The sequence below is a fragment of the Hypanus sabinus genome, chromosome 7, assembly GCF_030144855.1.
Source record: "Hypanus sabinus isolate sHypSab1 chromosome 7, sHypSab1.hap1, whole genome shotgun sequence".
NCBI lineage: Eukaryota > Metazoa > Chordata > Chondrichthyes > Myliobatiformes > Dasyatidae > Hypanus > Hypanus sabinus.
Window position 1 is genome coordinate 134,974,952 of NC_082712.1, and position 22,294 is coordinate 134,997,245.

A 22,294-nucleotide genomic window follows, 5' to 3' on the forward strand; every position below is an offset into this window, starting at 1 on the left:
CTCATCAGGCCGATGCTTATGCTGGTTTCTGTGGTGTGAAGCGACTGAGAGTACGAGACTCCCCACCGCCTGGATAGAACGTCAGTCTATAGTGAGGTTGACCCCCAGAATTTTTTGCCAGTACCCATTTTTCAACTGGGTAGACTGTGTGGTGGTTAAGTGCCTTGCTCAAAGACACACATGCTGCCTCGGCTGGGCTCGAACTTACAAGTCGAACACCCTAACCACTTGGCCACACGCCACACAGATAACTTCTATAAACTGTTTAATTCGTAGACAATTGTTAGTTAATTTTGTATCTGTTAGCTGATTTATTTTGTACAAATAATTGAAACACATTGCTAAGTTTAGTGCTTGAAAGCAGGTACTGTAAATTCATTGCAACTGCATTTGAAAATGACACCTGGGTATACTAAAGGAATGTAAAGATGGTATTATGAAATTGCCTTGCAATCTAACTTTGAGATCTCAGTCTAGAGCCACTGGAGGTCACAATGCTCTTCATCTCAGGCAGAAGAAGAATTTTCAGTCATTTTCTAGTTTTGCTGTGTCCTGTGGCATCCATGGATAATGGATGTTGACTGTGCCTGTTGAAGTATTATGGCTTGGCAGAAAAATCTGAGTCGGCTGTGACACACACCCTCAGTAACCACTGAGTGTGTGTTTGTGGTCTTCTACTGCTGTAGTCCATCCACTTCATGCTTCGGTATGTTGTACCTTCAGAGATGCTCTTCTGCACACCACTGTTGTAAATCATAGCTATCTGAGTTACTGTCACCTTCCTGTCAGCGTGAACCAGTCTGGACATTCTCCTCTGACCTCTCTCATTAACAAGGCATTTTCACCCACACAACTGCCCCTAACTGGATGTCTTTTTTGTTTTTCGCACTATTCCCTGTAAATTCTAGAGACTGACGTGCATGAAAATCCCAGGAGATCAGCAGTTCTGAGATAATCAAACCACCCCGTCTGGCACCAACAGTCATTCCATGGTCAAAGTCACTTAGGTCCTGTTTCTTTCCCATTCTGAGGTTTGGTTTGAATAACAACTGAACTTCTTGACCATAACTACATGCTTGTATGCATTGAGTTATTACTACATGATTGGCCGATTAGATATTTGTATTAACGAGCAAGTGTGCAGGTGTACCTAAGATAATGGCCACTGAGGGGATTCTGTACAATTATATTTTGCCTTCATCATCATTAGGTGCTGCGTCATATGACATGGGTGATCATGGTCTTATCCATGAGCATGTTTCTTCTTGGCATGTTTTTCTGCAGAAGTGGTTTGCCATTGCTTTCTTCTGGGTAATGTACTTACAAGATGGGTGACCCCAGTCATTATCAGTACTCGTTAGAGATTGTCGGCCTGGCATCAGTGGTCGCATAACAAGGACTTGTGACAATACACCAGCCGCTAATATGACCTCCCATTACCTGATCCCTTGGCTTCACATGACCCTAATTGGGGGCACTAAGCAGGTGCAACACCTTGCCCAAGTTTGGTCTGAGGACTGACGGAGGGATGGCATACCTTATACCTCCTTTGGTAGAGAAGTATCTCCACCCGCCACCCAATTTTTTGCCCTATCACTCAGATCTATCCCAAACAGATTTACAAATAATCCTACTGTTTTTACACATACATATATAGAATGGCTGATTAATTATTATTAATTAATTCTAGACAATAGTGGTGAATGCTGAATTTGATCCCTGCTCAATATAGAAACTGTATTTCATTATTTTCTATCAGTTGGTTTCGTTTATAGACAAACGTTATTATGAAAAGGAAGTTTCAGGAAAGTATCAATTAAAGCAGCAGTGTACAAATTGCAAATAATATGTATGTTTATTATTTGACAAATGCTTCACTTACATCAAAGTCAACTTTCTCCCCTTCTGGGATTTTGGGAGCACTTAATCTATGAGAGAAAAACAGTGCGAGATGTTAATAGCAGTAAGAATTTAAATGGATTATGAAAAATGTAATTGTCCTTCATCATGGTGAAGATGTGCATGTAGGGGTGTTAAACAGTTTCAGTTTCAGTGATCCTTCCTAATCTCACCCACCCTATACTCACACATTAACCATATAGTAGTCATTTTCACTTTGTAGGTGAGTGGAAATCCTTCTTCATTTAGTGACTGATCAGTTTCTGATATTTACCAATGTAAAATTTGTCCTTACTAAATGAAAGAGGATTATTGTCATAGTTGCCCTGCATGGTTATAGTAACTCTAGCCAGGCCTCTTCTGTGCTCCAGGTCACTGTCCAAACTTAAGAACATCTTTATCTGTCTAGTTCCTCTTCAACTGCATTTTCCCCATTCTGAATTAATGTGAATACCATCCAAAAATAAAGGGAGTGAATAAAGCAAAGTGCTAAATTTACCAATGGGTTGTTGAATTTGGGCTGCTCTGTCTGAAAGGTTAAATGCAAAGGATATGTGCTTAAAGAATTACAAGGAAAAGTGAGAGACAGGGGAGAGAGAGAAAGAGAGTGAGGCCAAGGAAGGACAGAATTTTTTTTAAACTGGCAAACAAGGCGAGGAGAAAGAGTCAGGGAAGTGTGATAGGAAAGAGTCAGGGAAGTGTGATAGGAGAGAGTCAGGGAAGTGTGATAGGGAAGAGTCAGGGAAGTGTGGTAGGAAACAGTCAGGGAAGTGTGGTAGGAGAGAGTCAGGGAAGTGTGGTAGGAGAGAGTCAGGGAAGTGTGATAGGGAAGAGTCAGGGAAGTGTGGTAGGAAACAGTCAGGGAAGTGTGATAGGGAAGAGTCAGGGAAGTGTGGTAGGAAAGAGTCAGGGAAGTGTAGTAGGAAACAGTCAGGGAAGTGTGGTAGGGAAGAGTCAGGGAAGTGTGGTAGGAAATAGGGAAGTGTGGAAGGAAAGAGTCAGGGAAGTGTGGTAGGGAAGAGTCAGGGAAGTGTGATAGGGAAGAGTCAGGGAAGTGTGATAGGAAAGAGGCAGGGAAGTGTGATAGGGAAGAGTCAGGGAAGTGTGATAGGAAAGTCAGGGAAGAGTGGTAGGAAACAGTCAGGGAAGTGTGGTAGGGAAGAGTCAGGGAAGTGTGATAGGGAAGAGTCAGGGAAGTGTGATAGGGAAAAGTCAGGGAAGTGTGATAGGAAAGAGGCAGGGAAGTGTGATAGGAAAGAAGAGAAGAGAAAGAAACAGAAGGGAAGGAGAAAGGCAGGAAAAATAGTCAGAGTAAATTGGCTTTCACTTAGAAGGGAAACAAAAAAAAAGTTGACAGAAAAGGGCAGTCAAACAAGATAAGAATATCTCCTTGTGCACAAATAGAAAATATTAATTTAACCATTTACAAAGCTAAATGTTGTCATGAATTTTTTCTATCAAAGTGATAGAAGATCTAGTGATTTTTGGACAGGCAGATTTGTAAGATAGCTATTGTTAGTTTTTCTGTCAAACCATTTTAATATAGATTTCCAAAGTCTGGGTTTCAGGATTATTTCTTAATTATTCTTTCGTAAAACTTGGATATTAATAGAAATGTCAGCAGATACTAATTGCCCCTGAATTGTGGAGATTGACTAAGGTCAACAACATGGATGGGTCCACAAATCCAAGCTCAAGTGCCATTGTGTTGCTCAGTGACACATTACTGGAAATCTGTTGACACAAAGAGCATAGTGGATCTGATGTGAAATACAGATGGTGACACAGTTGGTCTTGACCTGGCAGTTTCTAGGCATTCCTCTATTAAATCAATCTCAATATTCATGAAAACTTTACTCACTTTGGTCTGGGCTTTTCCTCCTCTGCAGAATAGAAAAGAAGCAAAATAGAACTTAGCCTCATTAATTACAATTAAAAATAAATATGCAACACAATATTAAAAAAACTTAATTTCTTAAGAAAGTAAGTAAATGAAAATCTAGATTTCTACAAATGCAATCTTGCCCTCCAGTTTGTTCCTCTGACAGTGCAGTGTTGACTCCTTATTGGGGACTCTTCTGCAGTGGATGGTTTTCATTCAGTACTCTAATCCAATTGGCCTTTCTCAGCTGCTATACTTTGAAAGTTAATCCCAGACAACCATTCAGACCTGGTAAGCATTACAGATGAGCCTAACCCTCTGCTCATGAACGGAGTCTTCCCATCAGGAGCTTCGCGACTGTAGTCAACCAGCCACTTATTGATCATTTCTGCCCATAGCTGAGTGATAATGCATCCACTGCCTGAAAACTGTCCGTCAATGTGAGTCAGCACCCTCAGAACAAAACAGGAGCTGGAAATGGCAGCGGGAGAGTGGTAAAGAAACAAAAATAAATCAAGGAATTTTATCAGCAGGTTACCACAACAGAACGGAGCAATCTAAATTATGGAGTGGCTGTAAACTGTCACCCATTTTGTGTTCAATAAAGTCAAAAGATATTGTCAAAATATTTTAAGACTTCAAGAATATGCTTGTTAGGCACAATGGGATGAGCTGATAATCAATCCTCCAATAAAAAGGATCTTGCTTTTTCAGTTATAGAACTTTACAGTTTTTTAAATCCACAGAATGTTAAGCCTAAAGCAATTCTTTAGAAACCAATTAACAAAGAATATGTGTCTATATATATATATATATATATATATATATATAGACAAACACATATATATATAGACACAAACACACACACACATATATATATAGACAAACATATATATAATATATATATATATTTTTTATATATATACACGCACACACATACATGCAAATCTGGTGAATTAACTATGTCAGACAACAAAAAGCTCAGTAAGTGCCCTGCTTCCCTGCTGCAGGACCCTCACAGAGGTCTACAGGAACCTGCCAGCTATTGTTAGACAACCCTCAACATGGCAACAAGATGGAAATAAACTCTCTTTTCCTATCTTTAATCAGAATCCTTCAAGTGTCCAAGCATACATCAACCATTTGATATCAAACATGTTCAAAAATGCACCTTGAATGTGTCGTTCCACATTTAAGTTTATTCCCTCCAGTGTGGTCATCCTGAGTTGGGAACAAGGTTCTGCACTCAGGGTTTCCCTCCTTTGGTTACCTTCACTGTGGCTGCAGCCTGACCTATCGTCCCACTACCCAGCCTCACCTGTAAGTGTGTACAGGTCAGCCATGTGTCCTGTTGAACTCATTTTCATGGTTTCTGTCCACCTAAGCTGAAGTGAAGCAGCCTCTGACTGGATCATGTGGATTTTACAAAATCAGGCAGTAAGCTAAAGGGTAGATTGTGGAGAGAATGCATCTTCTGGTGTCTTTAACAGAACTGAATTGTATAAAGGTGAAGGGGTGATCATTCGGAGGAAGAACAACTTAATACTATCACTAATAATGAAATGTGTTGATATTTCACCTTTGAAGTGAATAATCCATATGGATTGTGACAAATGCTACTTTGTCCTTGTTAATAAACATACAGGAAAGTGCCTAGTCACATAATGTCACTGGGATAAAACTGTTCATGACTCCCCAGTTAAATATATAAAATTTCTGTTTGAAGCTGGCCTTGTTACTAGCCAGGCTTTCTGTAATTTATACATACTGCTAGTTGTCAGCTCCGGTTGGTTTAGTTTCTGTATTTAATTAGGAGTTTTTGCATAACCATTTTACTAGTGTACCTCAACATTTGTGAACAAGTGACAATAAATCATAATGCTTGGTTCTTCCTTTTTGATTTATTTTTCCTCATTGTCCGCACTGCCAACATACAATGCCACATTTGTTTCAGCTACAGAGGGACTGTCACCAGCTGAGCACAACAGATATGTCAAATCACTGACAGGTGGGATTGTTCAAGTGAAATATGGATGCCAAATATATCAATTTCAACAGCAGTGTCATTAAAGCCAGTGAAGTGGTTCAAAGCCTTAGACTCCTGTCTGGTAGGTGTTATTTCCCCCCGCAGAAATTAGGGTAAAAAATGTAAACAAGAATGCCAGCCATAATATAATTGATAATGTCTCTCTGTATGACTGGCAAATATTTTGTACAATGGCTTCGTTTTAAACTATTTAAATTATTTTCTTTAATTATCTTTTGAAGGAAATGATGTTGAAATTTGCATAAGCTTTGTTTCCATGAGGCACAGAAGCAGAATTAGGGCAGTTGGTCCATCGAGTCTGATCCACCATTCCATCAATATTGTCCCTCTCAACCCCATTCTCTTGCATTCTCCCCATGACCTTTGAACGTGGGGAAGGATTAAATCCACTCCTGCTTTTATCCAGCTGTTTTGATATTTCTGATACCCTTATTTTCCAACTAGCCACCTACTATGCACTCAATGGAACCTTACCAACTCGCATCACAAGCACGCACACACACACACACACACACACACACAGAGAAACTAGATTACTTCATGAAATAAAAACAATTATGATATTGCCAATGGTACATAATACTTTACATGTTAAAATTATGTGTGAGTAGAACAAAGAAACAAAATGAAGACAGATTATGAAACTGAGAGTATAATTCACAATATTAACATTTTTTAAATTTGCTTTGTGAATTGAACCATAAACAAAAGTTAATGAACACTGCACTGAAATCTGTTAAGCTGATTGATGATTCTGCAGCTATATAGTGTGTCAAAAAAATAGTCTGCTGTGGGATTACCTCAAGCCATACATTTACAAGTTTAGCCCCGGAGAACATAACAAAGAGAAAGATGGTTAAGAATTTAGTTCTCTGAGGCTAGAATTTATAACCGTATGGTTTTTGATGATCAAGTCAAAATACTGTATTTTTCATTATTCTCATAAACTACGAATTGCAATCAGAAAATATGACAGAGCAAAATAAAATTTAATCAATGTGTTTACTATAATAATTACTATTAGATGACATTTGTAGATTGACTTAAAGTTACCAGTGAGCAATACAGGACTGAAGATTTGGCCAGGGCCAGAATACCTCAGTCACTTCAGAACTTGGAGGTCAGAATAGGCTCAATATCCACAAACTTTGATTTCCAATTGGACGTGTAAACTGGCCATAGTTAACCATCAACACATAAACAGCTTTGTACTGAAGTTTTGTACAAGGACTATCTCACAGGATGCTCAACATCAATTTATCCATACCATTACCAACTAATTATCTTTCTGATCCTGTTTTGTTCTTACAGTTAATGGAAGTCTGGAGTCATCAAATGGATGTATACAAATCAAAATGATTTAGTTGGTCAGATGTCTGCCCACAGGATTTAATCCTCCTCTCATATTAAGAAAAATTGGACCTCACTTGTTCATTAAATTCCCTGATTTTGTTTTTCATCACTAGGTGAACAACAATTATGTTCCTTTTGAAGCTCAGGAAATTATTTATAGAATTGGAATTCAAGTGTATTTTGTACGTTGTCCCAAGCCGAAATGTAAACCTCAGTTCCAAACATAAACCTGTGGGTGTGTTATACGGATGGCTGTGTCTCAGGTTATCCATCAGCAAAGTCTGAATACTGATCAACCTTGCACTGTGTTCCGATGCATACAAATGTCCAACTTTTAAAATAGTGCCATTATATTGAATTTTGATTGAGAAGGTAACAAATTTAATTACACATACTTAACTCAACTATTGTTTAAAACATAAGCAACCTCTGTAGGATTACACTATATATTTTGTTTTCCCGAGAAAGCAAACTGAACACCAAAATAAATCAACTTACATTAGGTTTTACTGAGCAGGATGTTCAGACTGGATGTCTGTGCAGTAGGGCAGTAAAATACCTTTCAAGTATTAATGGTTCCATAGATTCTAAGTTAATGTGTCTAGTCAGAATCTCAGCCAAAAGTCAAGACAGTAGCAAGCATATATCAAGCTGGATGAGGGTGGCAGGACTTTGTACACTTTATCTAACCACATGTTGACCAGGCTGAGTGGTCAAAGTTGTCACAATTGCCGCAGACTTTTCAGCAGCAAAATGTAACTGGTCTGAAACACTTACTGAACAGGTGATTTGGAAGAACGAAGCTACATACCTTCTTCATGGTGCACTTCTGGGAGATGCCAGGTACATGCAATGAGCAGCAAATACAAAGAAGCAAAATACATGTTAATGAGTGTTGGAAAAAATGCTAAAGCAGCAAGGATTACCCTAAGAAGAGTCACCAAGTTATCACATGAAAACCCCTTTCCTAGCATCAGTCATTTCATCATTGAATATCGTCAATCCCATAATTTAAAATATTGCTGCAAGCGTGTTTATTCACAAATTCTCCATTCTGTCTGTGATCAGTAAATATTTAAGTCACACCTAACAACATTCCCTCAATTCCAGGAAGAAATGACCAGGGAAACTCCAAGACATAAAACAATGAAGGGCAAAAAGTTATCTGTAACAATTGGAGATAACATCCATGGAATAATTAGGAATATTAAGGACATGGGATGATTGAGAAAAAAGGAAAATAAAATTGTCAAGCTGAAGAAGCACAACATGACAAGTAGAAATGGTGATGGAAAGTGAGAGTAAATGAAGGAAAAACAGAACAAAACTATGTTCCTTTTGATGCTCATGAAATTATTTATAGAATTGGAATTCAAGTGTATTTTGTACGTTGACCCAAGCCAAAATGTAAACCTCAGTTCCAAACGTAAAACCTGTGGGTGTGTACCACAGACAGGTGTGTCTCAGGTTATCCACCAGCAAAGTCTAAATACTGATCAACCTTGCACTGTGTTCCGATGCATACAAATGTCCAACTTTTACTGTAGTGCCATTACATTGAAATTTGATCAAGAAAGCAACAAATTTAATTACACATACTTAACTCAACTATTGTTTAAAATGTAAGCAACCTCTGTAGGATTACACCATATATTTTGTTTTCCCAAGAAAGCAAACTGAACACCAAAATAAATCAACTTACATTAGGTCAGGAGGATGTTATGAGAATGCAGGGTGACTTGGACAGGTTGGGTGAGTGGGCAAGTGTATGGCAGATGCAGTGTAATGTGGATAAGTGTGAGGTTATCCACTTTGGTGGCAAGAACAGGAAGGCAGATTACTATCTAAATGGAGTCAAGTTAGGAAAAGGGGAAGTACAATGAGATCTAGGTGTTCTTGTACATCAGTCAATGAAAGCAAGCATACAGGTACATCAGGCAGTGAAGAAAGCTAATGGCATGCTGGCTTTTATAACAAGAGGAATTGAGCATAGGAGTAAAGAGGTCCTTCTGCAGCTGTACAGGGCCCTGGTGAGACCCCACCTGGAGTATTACGTGCATTTTTGTCTCCAAATTTGAGGAAGGATATTCTTGCTATTGAGGGAGTGCAGCGTAGGTTCACAAGTTTAATTCCCGGAACGACGGGACTGTCACATGTTGAAAGATTGGAGCGACTGGGCTTGTATACACTGGAATTTAGAAGGATGAGGGGGGATCTGATTGAAACATATAAGATTATTAAGGGTTTGGACACACTGGAGGCAGGAAGCATGTTCCCGCTGTTAGGTGAGTCCAGAACTAGAGGCTACAGTTTAAGAATAAGGGGTAGGCCATTTAGAACAGAGATGGGGAAAAACTTTTTCACCCAGAGAGTGGTGGATATGTGGAATGCACTGCCCCAGAAGGCAGTGGAGGCCAAGTCTCTGGATGCATTCAAGAGAGAGTTAGATAGAGCTCTTATAGATAGCGGGGTCAAGGGATATGGGGAGAGGGCAGGAACGGTGTACCGATTGTGTATGATCAGCCATGATCACAGTGAATGGCGGTGCTGGCTAGAAGGGCCGAATGGCCTACTCCTGCACCTACTGTCTATTGTCTATTGCTTTCCTGAGCAGGGTGTTCAACCTGGATGTCTGTGCAGTAGGGCAGTAAAATGCCTTTCAAGTATTAATGATTCCATAGATTCTAAGTTAATGTGTCTAGTCAGAATCTCAGCCAAAAGTCAAGATAGTAGCAAGCATATATCAAGCTGGATGAGGGTGGCAGGACTTTGTACACTTTATCTAACCACATGTTGACCAGGCTGAGTGGTCAAAGTTGTCACAATTGCCGCAGACTTTTCAGCAGCAAAATGTAACTGGTCTGAAACACTTACTGAACAGGTGATTTGGAAGAACGAAGCTACATACCTTCTTCATGGTGCACTTCTGGGAGATGCCGGGTACATGCAATGAGCAGCAAATACAAAGAAGCAAAATACATGTTAATGAGTGTTGGAAAAAATGCTAAAGCAGCAAGGATTACCCTAAGAAGAGTCACCAAGTTATCACATGAAAACCCCTTTCCTAGCATCAGTCATTTCATCATTGAATATCGTCAATCCCATAATTTAAAATATTGCTGCAAGCGTGTTTATTCACAAATTCTCCATTCTGTCTGTGATCAGTAAATATTTAAGTCACACCTAACAACATTCCCTCAATTCCAGGAAGAAATGACCAGGGAAACTCCAAGACCTAAAACAATGAAGGGCAAAAAGTTATCTGTAACAATTGGAGATAACATCCATGGAATAATTAGGAATATTAAGGACATGGGATGATTGAGAAAAAAGGAAAATAAAATTGTCAAGCTGAAGAAGCACAACATGACAAGTAGAAATGGTGATGGAAAGTGAGAGTAAATGAAGGAAAAACAGAACAAAACTATGTTCCTTTTGATGCTCATGAAATTATTTATAGAATTGGAATTCAAGTGTATTTTGTACGTTGACCCAAGCCAAAATGTAAACCTCAGTTCCAAACGTAAAACCTGTGGGTGTGTACCACAGACAGGTGTGTCTCAGGTTATCCACCAGCAAAGTCTAAATACTGATCAACCTTGCACTGTGTTCCGATGCATACAAATGTCCAACTTTTACTGTAGTGCCATTACATTGAAATTTGATCAAGAAAGCAACAAATTTAATTACACATACTTAACTCAACTATTGTTTAAAATGTAAGCAACCTCTGTAGGATTACACCATATATTTTGTTTTCCCAAGAAAGCAAACTGAACACCAAAATAAATCAACTTACATTAGGTCAGGAGGATGTTATGAGAATGCAGGGTGACTTGGACAGGTTGGGTGAGTGGGCAAGTGTATGGCAGATGCAGTGTAATGTGGATAAGTGTGAGGTTATCCACTTTGGTGGCAAGAACAGGAAGGCAGATTACTATCTAAATGGAGTCAAGTTAGGAAAAGGGGAAGTACAATGAGATCTAGGTGTTCTTGTACATCAGTCAATGAAAGCAAGCATACAGGTACATCAGGCAGTGAAGAAAGCTAATGGCATGCTGGCTTTTATAACAAGAGGAATTGAGCATAGGAGTAAAGAGGTCCTTCTGCAGCTGTACAGGGCCCTGGTGAGACCCCACCTGGAGTATTACGTGCATTTTTGTCTCCAAATTTGAGGAAGGATATTCTTGCTATTGAGGGAGTGCAGCGTAGGTTCACAAGTTTAATTCCCGGAACGACGGGACTGTCACATGTTGAAAGATTGGAGCGACTGGGCTTGTATACACTGGAATTTAGAAGGATGAGGGGGGATCTGATTGAAACATATAAGATTATTAAGGGTTTGGACACACTGGAGGCAGGAAGCATGTTCCCGCTGTTAGGTGAGTCCAGAACTAGAGGCTACAGTTTAAGAATAAGGGGTAGGCCATTTAGAACAGAGATGGGGAAAAACTTTTTCACCCAGAGAGTGGTGGATATGTGGAATGCACTGCCCCAGAAGGCAGTGGAGGCCAAGTCTCTGGATGCATTCAAGAGAGAGTTAGATAGAGCTCTTATAGATAGCGGGGTCAAGGGATATGGGGAGAGGGCAGGAACGGTGTACCGATTGTGTATGATCAGCCATGATCACAGTGAATGGCGGTGCTGGCTAGAAGGGCCGAATGGCCTACTCCTGCACCTACTGTCTATTGTCTATTGCTTTCCTGAGCAGGGTGTTCAACCTGGATGTCTGTGCAGTAGGGCAGTAAAATGCCTTTCAAGTATTAATGATTCCATAGATTCTAAGTTAATGTGTCTAGTCAGAATCTCAGCCAAAAGTCAAGATAGTAGCAAGCATATATCAAGCTGGATGAGGGTGGCAGGACTTTGTACACTTTATCTAACCACATGTTGACCAGGCTGAGTGGTCAAAGTTGTCACAATTGCCGCAGACTTTTCAGCAGCAAAATGTAACTGGTCTGAAACACTTACTGAACAGGTGATTTGGAAGAACGAAGCTACATACCTTCTTCATGGTGCACTTCTGGGAGATGCCGGGTACATGCAATGAGCAGCAAATACAAAGAAGCAAAATACATGTTAATGAGTGTTGGAAAAAATGCTAAAGCAGCAAGGATTACCCTAAGAAGAGTCACCAAGTTATCAAATGAAAACCCCTTTCCCAGCATCAGTCATTTCATCATTGAATATTGTCAATCCCATAATTTAAAATATTGCTGCATGTGTGTTTGTTCACAAACTTTCCATTCTGTCTGTGATCAGTAAATATTTAAGTCACACCTAATAACATTCTCTCAATTTCAGGAAGAAATGACCAGGGAAACTCCAAGACATGAAACAATGAAGGGCAAAAAGTGATCTGTAACAATTGGAGATAACATCCATGGAATAATTAGGAATATTAAGGACATGGGATGATTGAGGAAAAAGGAAAATAAAATCGACAAGCTGAAGAAGGACAACATGACAAGTAGAAATGGTGATGGAAAGTGAGGGTGAATGAAGGACAAACAGAACAAAAGGAAGACAGAGAAATGAAGAGAAGATAAATCAACATTGAAAAATAAAGATAAAAAGAATGAAATGATATGAATATGAGTAACTTAAATGATAAGAATGGCAAAGAAAGAAAAAGTGAATGAAGTGAAGAAAGAAACCAGAGGATGAATGGATATTTCATTACATACCTTCTTCGGCAACAACCTCCTCTGAAGGTGTTAGTGAAGGAGAAGCAGGGGATAGAAAGGTATCACGGAAAGCAGAAAAGAAACAATATTGACGCAGAAAAAAACTGTATATATACAAATAAAGAGAACTATACAAACAAAGCTTCACTCCTTAACATCTTTAACACTATGTAAATTCAAATTTATTTCAACATATGTATACATCATCTATTTGTTGAAATAAAAGGCACTTATAAAGGAACAGAAGTGAATTTTTAAAAAACCACATATCATTCAAAAATCCTTGAATTAGAGGTAATCGTAGAAAAAAATAATTCCAAGTGACAGAACAAAAGTAGCCCTCCAAGTTGGTTCCCTGCCAGTAGTCTAGGCTTTTGATCTCTAGCTCTGGTATGTATTCCTACAGCCTTATCTGATGCTCTACCCATGAACAAGCTCTGGAATGTTGACAAATGTTCCACAGGGTTCTCAAATATTAAAAGACAGCAAACTATACACCGGGTAAAGTATAAAGTGTAACATTTACACTTCAGTTTATTTTTAGTTTTGGCATGACTGAGAATGTGAATTTTACAGATAATCACATATTTTTATCTGATTCTTAGTTTGAACAGGATAAAACCCTTTCCGAGTTGGCTATCCACAACTTATTTCATATTAAACCAGTTACTAGAAATCAGGATAGGCTTGCTTGAAATATGAAAACTATCCCGGGCGATTAAAAAAAAGGGAGGAACTAATGCTACTAATGGTTCAAATAACCCACAATCATGACAGAATTTCTAAGCGTCTTTGTGTTTGGAATTGAAAAATAAAAGAGAATAGTGCAGTAATGTTATAGGTGTCTGCAGCTATTCATGCGGAAGCCTTCCACAAGACAACTGAGCCTCACCTCAGGATAACTAACGGAAAAGATGCCCAAGGAGCTCCTGACATGTAAGTGCAGTGCCAAGTACTGGCTTCAGGTTGGAGTATTTTAAGCACAACAACTCAACCACTGTAGCAGCCCCCACCCTCCAAGTACAAAACATTCTGGTGTCAGGGTCTGCTGTATCTTGGTCCTTCAAAATCTCTCACCTCCCCAGTAGTTGATCACAGGCCTGATCCTGCCCTGGCAGCTGAGCTAAGTGATTATGGCTCTCCAGCCACAACATGCTATACCTCGAGGAGCTGTATTTCCTGGAGCATCTGGGTTTAAGGAGCCACAGGTCATTTACTGAGGAAAAAAAATTACTATCTGCCGAGACACAGGGGGAGGTCCTGAGCTCAGGTGGATTTTGGCAGGCGGATTGAAGAATCCGCCAATGCTTTTAGACCTTAACTCCCAGGTATCACTTGACGGAAGCTGCAGCCTGTCATATAAGTATTAATTGCCTGAAAATAACAAAAGTGGCAGACTTGGTAATGCCAAATTTAAAGAGGGGGGAATAACAATAAACAGAAACTGAGATATCCCAATTCTTACTGGCTCTACTGAGGAAAGTTTTTGGATATCCAAGTGAGTCTGGGCCTTTTCTTTCTGATGATATTTCACTGATGTCAGGATTGGCATTCCATCCAGAAAGCTCTCAAGATACCAACCGGTCTTAATTTTACAATCAGTATTTTTGAAGATTCTACTGCCCCTACTTGAGGGCAATAGCAATAGTCCTTAAGTGACTATAAAGGGATTTGATTAAGATGGCAGATAGCCAGTTGTTAAAGCATCTGCATGGGTATTCTGTATAGCCAAAAGGGTGGGTAAATATTATCCCTGGTCAAGAAACACGAGTCACAAAATGTAGCTGATAGGACACAATAAATAGAGAGGAGATTTTCAAAAGAAACGTACCTTCTTGAGCATATGCTTCTGAGAGAGGTCAAGTATATGCAGGCAGCATCAAATACAAAGAACCAAAATATATGTTACTACTGTATGTTGAAGAGCAAACGTTACTTATGCAACGAACAAAGGACAACACCAAAAACAAGTATTAAACCACCACACAATGCAAGAGGACCGTTTCCTTTGCATCACTGACTCAAACAACTCAATAACTGTCTATCCAAAGTCCAACAGATAGTCCAGTAATTAAGTATCTGCAATATCTTGCTCATGTTATCATTGCCTATTTTAATTCTTAACACTAGAAATTCTTGAAATGTTATTAATGAAAGAAACTGTAACCCATCATATAAAAATGGGATAATGAGTGAAATGCAATAATTGGAAATTCCTATACATTCAGGATAATTAAGGAGAAAGGATGGAGTAGATCAAAAAAGATTGTGAAGACATGGGTTATTGAATGGATAGTGAATTACAATCATAAGTGATGGAAGTTGAAATCTGATTGAGGAATTGAAGAAATTGCACACTAATAATGACAGAAGTAGAATGATAAGGGAAAATACAAGATAATTAGATAAAGTGAAAAGACAGAATAACTTTGCATTATGATGATGCTATTTAGAATGGGAGAAAAAATAAAGAAGAGAAATAATGGTAAAACTAAAGAAAAAAATGACAACATAAAAGTTAAATGAAAATATAAGTAGGAAGGCTGGAAACCAGGGCACTGAAGAAAAATTGAATCAGGGAAGAGCGTACCTATAGAGAGGAAGGGGAGATCAATGACAGATGAACAATGGTGAAATTAAGAAAAAGAGAATGAGAGGAGAAGATAACCATGTAACGGGTGAGCAAAGAGATATTGCATCACGTACCTTCTTCAGCAAACTCCTCTGAAGATGGTGTTAGCGTACAGCAAGCAGCAAAGCAGCAATGCAGGGTATAGGAAGGTGCATGACCGAGAAGGCAGGAGAAGGAACAATATTGGCAGAAAACATTTTATGATTTATATTGGAGCGACCAGTACATAATTAAAGAAAAATCTACACACAAAGCAAAACACTACTCCATGTTGGCTCAACTCTAAAATCCACAAATATGATTTAATTACTGAAGAGTGCATGTATAATGCAACAACCCAATGGAGAAATTCCTGTTATACCAAATCCATTACATTTCAGATTTACCTTTGCTAAAGGCATTTAACTTATACTGTACAGAATGACAATTTTTCAAAGTATTCTGCTTGTATTCCTCTTGAAACTTAAAAATATCTATCTACTGATATTAGGGACATATGGCAGAGTGAAAGCAAGATCATTTTGAAATATTTTTGGCTAGGTTAGAGCCAAAATTCACAGTCATTTCAATGCTGTTAAATGGGAAAATCACAAGGAATGTCAATAGACTACATTGAATGGTACATTAGGGTTCAAAACAGTTGCAGATTAGATTAGATAAATGACAAAGGAATGACTATGAAGTGTCAGACTTGGCTTTAAAACATGAAATAATTGCCAATTTTTAAAATTTAAGTTTGATAAACAAATAATTGTAATTACAGTGGAATCCCCATTTCAAGTTGGGTTTGTTTTTCACCAGCACGTCCAATGCTGCTCGAAAAGGTAAATTTTCCAAACATATCGAAAGAACTCACATTTGTTGCAGCATTTTACTGTTAGTATCAATTCTATAACACTGAGATTGAAGTGTTAGAACTGCAAGTTTTCCTCTTTCCAAACTCTAACCAATGTGAAATGATGATATATGCAAGCATTTATTTTACATGTATTTTGATTTCCAATTCCAACTTGTTCTTGCATTACACTTTGCTAACTATTTCTCTCACCCAGTAATGTCCTAATCCAGCATAAATTATATTTGGAGCAGAAAACTAATATAAGCCATCCTTGAACTTAATATAGGAGTGGATAACTTGTAAAGTATTGCATCTATCCGAAATTCACTTTTCTTTAACAGTCACAAAACACTGGGTAAATATATTTAATTGATCATTTATTCTGTTAAAATATGATTATGTTCATTCATGGTCAGTGTTTAAGAATCTTTACACTTCAAGCACAAACTAGGACTTAAAATTTGGAAAATTTTCTATTTCATTTCTTTCCATTTTGGAAGCTTTCACACTTTAATATCTACTTCTTTAACATACAAATAGAATATGATTTCTATGGACTTCCACTGTATTTATTATTTATTAAAACCAATGTTTGCACCTGTGCAAAGGGTTTGTATCACTGGAAATTTCAGTGAGGTCAACTAAATCAAACCAAGTGGAAATTAGAAATAAAGTTCTAACCAGCTTTTCCATTATAGTATGTAATACAAGAAGACAAAAAAAAGAGGAATCTCTTTCTGGAAAGTAGAAAATACAGATCCATCCAAATAAAGAAACCTCCAGGTTCTAGCTTTCATCCATCCATTCATTCTGAAATAAGCCTTGAGGAAAGTATTAACTATCATCTCCTGCATTTGAATACTACCTGTAAATTCTACAGTAACTAAAGGGTACATTATAAAATAAGTCTGCCAATATTTCTACCTAGATTCAAATCAGAAGAAGAATATCTAGGCAAAACAGCAGAATGTCATCAGAAGTTATGTACACATGACTCAACAACATCAAGGAGACAATGTTTCAATATTACAGAAAATGCTTTAGTGTTTGCACGAGTTTGATATCACAATGTTAAGAGTGCTGGAGTTATTTGGTAGTATTATGTTAGAAAAAATATGACAGTGGACAAAAAGAGTAACTTTTGGAATCATCGTTACCTCCCTCTTCATGTCCCCCATGTTCTTCATGTTCTGTAATCCAACACCAGAGAGAACAGACGATGATCGATTTCTCGTTTGAGAATACTTACCCCTGTTTTTACCATTGGAATCAACTACATACCAGACACAAAATTCTAGAGCAGGAACTAGCTGAAAGTTGGAGAAACAAAATCGCTTCACCTCAAAATTCCCAGATAAATCCCTCACTAAAGCTGAGTAAATAAGGTCTCATTTAAAAGACAATTTGGAAAGCTAGAGCAAGAACTCAGCATCCTAAACTAAAAAGATCATTCAGATATTTTTTTCAGTGACCGCTGCTGAAAAGTACATATAAAGGGAGATCAGATCAGTGCAGGGTCAAAAATTACAGCAGCACATATCTGGCTGGCCAACTCAAGTTTTCAAAAAAGGCTTGAGGGGTTTCTAGTAATAATGTAATAATTCCCTAGAAAAGAGATGGCATTAATTGTGCAAATGCAGAGAATGTGACGGAATCTAATATTTTGGATGTTATCCTAAAAGAACTCTTTCAAATCCAATCAAGAAAAGGAAATAAATTTTTGAACAATAAAATCCAACTAGCAAAAAGATGGAGCCCAAGAGAAAGAACAGAAAGTTGAAAAAATAATTAATACAGTAAGAACTTGTTTTTATTTCCTTCCCTCTCTTTGGTCCCTCCTATTTCTTTCTCTTCTCTCTTTCCCTTCCTAATGGTACTGTGATGGCATCCGTCGGTCTCGAGAGACCATGGATCTGCGCCTGGAGTTTCCAGGACGCAGGCCTGGGCAGGATTGTATGGGAGACCGGCAGTTGACCAAGCTGCAGGCTTTCCCCTCTCCACACCACCGATGTTGTCCAAGGGCAGGGCACTAAGACCCATGCAGCTTGGCTGCCAGTGACGTCGCACAGCAATGTGTTGTTAAGTGCCTTGCTCAAGGACACAAACACACTGTCTCAGCTGAGGCTCGAACCAGTGACCTTCAGGTTACTAGTCTGATGCCTTGCCCACTAGGCCACGCGCCAACACTAATGGTACTGTATAACTTCGCTATGAGACAAAATTAAATCTCCGGCCACTTACATCTACTGTGCACAAAATTCTAGTGCAGGAACTAACTAGCTGTAAATTGGAGAAAACAAATTTGCTCTTCCTCTAAAGTCCCAGATAAATCCCTAATCAAAGCAAAGCAAATAGTTCTCTTTCAAAAGACAATCTGGAAAGCTACAGAAGATCTCAGCATCCTATGTAAGAAAACTACAAAATAACAACAGAGTATTTTTCAAAATCAATATGATTGTAGAGTACAAGGTTAAATAAAACAAATTTAAAACAAGGAAACATCTCTGTATAAGATTACATTGGTGCACAAAAATGTAGTGAATATATTCAATGAATTCTATCCAATTTTGAAAAGATCACCTTTTTGCACTCTATTATGAACATAGAATGTAATTTATAATCTAAAATATCAGAAATGTATTTTAAATCTAGCCAAATGCATCAGCGTTCTATGGTCTATAGATTATATTGTCAATGGAATAACTAACATAATACAAATACTTGCAATGGAAATATCCATTGATTCTTTATTTTTCTAGTTTACATACATGTTGTATAAACAGTACATGCATATTCACAAACATTTACTATTCCAATACATCCTTCCAACCTTGGTCTGGCTTAATTTTAAGTGTTTATGCTTGCTTAACTGCAAGGCGTAAAGTCATTTGTATTTGGGAAGGTGGATGTTGAGATTCCCAAGCAGAAACTCTGTTTACTTTTAAAAGGTTTGATGCAATACTCCTGCTAATTATTCCTTTATCCAATAATGGACTACAATTATGAATAGGGTACATCCGCCACTGCTAGACAATACCGTCTTGATTAATAATGCGTGGGATAAATATCTACTTGCTGTAATTCACAGGTTTTTCCCTATATTGTCATGTATTGCATTGCAACAAAGTTAACAAATTTCATGACATATGCTGCTGATATTAAACCTGATTCTGATACTGAAAAAAGTGAGCTGTGTTTCATATTTTTGTGGAAATTTTATAACGGATGGTGTTGCGTTTTTGCAAGTTCCTTTGCCATTGCTTTGGATAATGTTACAATGATTTAAAATAACCAGCAAACTAGTAAACTGATTTTAACTTGCCAAAATCTAAGGGAATAAGATACTAACAGCTTCAAAATGGAGCTAGATTTTGAATGGCAAACAGAAGGAAATCTGCAGATGCTGGAAATTCAAACAACAAACACAATTGCTGGCGAAACACAGCAGGCCAGGCAGCATCTATAGGGAGAAGCACTGTCGATGTTTCGGGCCGAGACCCTTCGTCAGGACTAACTGAAGGGAAAGATAGTAAGAGATTTGAAAGTAGTGGGGGGAGGGGAAATGCAAAATGATAGGAGGAGACCGGAGGGGGTGGGATGAAGCCAAGAGCTGGAAAGGTGATTGGCGAAAGTGATACAGAGCTGGAGAAGGGAAAGGATCATGGGACGGGAGCCTCGGGAGAAAGAAAGGGGGGGGGGGGGGGAAGCACCAGAGGGAGATGGAGAACAGGCAGAGTGATGGGCAGAGAGAGAGGAAAAAATACAACTAAATATGTCAGGGATGGGGTAAGAAGCGGAGGAGGGGCATTAACGGAAGTTAGAGAAGTCAATGTTCATGCCATCACGTTGGAGGCTACCCAGCCGGTATATAAGGTGTTGTTCCTCCAACCTGAGTGTGGCTTCATCTTGACTGTAGAGGAGGCCATGGATTGACATATCAGAATGGGAATGGGACGTGGAATTAAAATGTGTGGCCACTGGGAGATCCTGCTTTTTCTGGCGGACCGAGCATAGGTGTTCTGCGAAATGATCTCCCAGTCTGCGTCAGGTCTCACCAATATATAAAAGGCCACACCGGGAGCACCGGATGCAGTACACCACACCAGCCAACTCACAGGTGAAGTATTGCCTCACCTGGAAGGACTGTCTGAGGCACTTTCAAATCCCCCACTACTTTCAAATCTCTTAGTATCTTTCCCTTCAGTTAGTCCTGATGAAGGGTCTCAGCCCGAAATGTCGACAGTGCTTCTCCTTGTAGATGCTGCCTGGCCTGCTGTGTTCCACCAGCATTTTCTGTGTGTTGTCTAGATCTTGAATGCCTACTGTGACTTTTCCAGAGGCTTGTTGAAGCAGCCTACAGTTTTTCAAGTGGGAAACTCCTTTTAACATATAAACAAATAGAACCCTGACTGTGGTCTAAGGACTAAATTGGTCAAAGTCTTTGTCATGCACTTTCTGGCCAGTCTCTCCAGCAATACAAGTGAATAGGGCACTACAAATCTCAGATGAACTATGTGGATTTGGGAATAAATTGCAGGAGTACTACATCAAACACTGTAAAAAGTAAACCCACCTTCATCTAACTGTTGCCAGGAATTCACAAACTCCACCCTCCTCAGTGCAAATGGCTTTGACTCTGGCTGGTCATCATGCAGATCATTCAAAGTTAAGCCAGTCCAAATCTGGGTGCATTGGGATTGGCACATAAAGTCTGCATGTCTCTAGTTTTATTTAAAATGTCCTGTGGCTCAGAATGATTCTGGTTGGTTCATTATTGGAACAGATGGGCTACTGGAATCCTGCATAATCCCTCCTCAAGATCAAATGTAGTTGTGAATATTTTCAAAATTTTCCCAATAATTTACTAATGCCAATGCATTAAACTCAAAAAAATTCATGCAAGAATAGGCATTCTCAACAAAATTGCTCTCTACATTATAGTTCAAAACTGGTGCTTTGGGAGGTCAAATACAAGAGGAAGATACACAGTAAATGGCAGGACCCTTAGGAGCATTGATGGACAGAGGGATCTTGGGATGCAAGTACGTGGCTTCCTAAAAATGGCAACATAAGTGGATAGGGTCCTAAAGAAGGCATGCTTTCATCAGTTGAGGCATTGAATATCAAAGTCAAGTAGTTATGTTGCAGCTATAGAATACTTCGGTTGGGCCATAGCTGGAGCTGTGTGCAGTTCCGGTTGTTGCACTGAATTACAGGAAAAAAGTGAAGAGTTTGCAGAGGGTGCAGAAGACTGCATTTAGAATATTGTGTGAAGTTCTGATTGGCACACTATTGGAAGCATATGGTTGCATTGGAGGGGGTGCAGAGGAGATTCATCACAACTATTACATAGTTGAAGGACTAGGATAAAGATCAGACAGATGAGCCTTGTTTTCTCTGGAACAAAGGAAGAGTGACCTGGTCACAATATGGACACAAACATGCTAGATTGCTTATATCTTTTTTCCTCTAGTTGGGGCATCAAACACAAGAAAACAAAAGTAGTTTTAGAGAGGGTCTGAGGTTAAACTGTTTACACAAAGAATGCCTGATATCTGCAATATGCAGCGAGAGATGCTGGTGGAATCGGGTTCATTAACAAATTTAAGAGGCATTTAGATAGACACTTAAAGAGGCAAGACAGCCAGATAGTCCTAATGTGGGCAATGGTATTAGCATAGATGGCAAAAATATTAACATGGATGTGTTGGTCCGATCTGGAACATTTCTGATCTGTATGACTCTATGATTCTACAATGTGATTGGTTTAAATTGGATAGATAGTGGGAAGCAGTTCCTAGGACCAGTATTTTAGCAATTTGGACAAAAGATAAAAATATAATGTAAAGGAAAATGTTTTAGTTGTAGAATAATAATGATCTTGAACTTACTGTCTGCTGGGATGGTCACGAGAAGCATTTGCAGTGTTATAGGGAAAGTGGGAAGGAATGGACTG

General features: G+C 38.7%; 1 protein-coding gene across 2 annotated transcripts in view; it reads right to left on the reverse strand.

The window, feature by feature from the left end:
- tnnt3a (troponin T type 3a (skeletal, fast)) overlaps positions 1–13,055 on the reverse strand; it is a 31,802-nt gene extending 18,747 nt beyond the window's left edge. The window contains exons 1-5 of one of the 2 annotated variants that reach the window (XM_059975685.1): positions 12,187–13,055; positions 10,090–10,107; positions 7,993–8,010; positions 3,761–3,782; positions 1,883–1,928 (exon numbers count right to left, since the gene is read on the reverse strand). In XM_059975685.1, the coding sequence (XP_059831668.1) occupies positions 1,883–1,928; positions 3,761–3,782; positions 7,993–8,010; positions 10,090–10,107; positions 12,187–12,349 (267 nt within the window). In that variant the 5' untranslated portion in view covers positions 12,350–13,055. The remainder of the gene's footprint in view (positions 1–1,882; positions 1,929–3,760; positions 3,783–7,992; positions 8,011–10,089; positions 10,108–12,186) is intronic. The other variant, XM_059975686.1, reaches the window with a different exon arrangement.
- Positions 13,056–22,294: the final 9,239 nt, after the last annotated feature.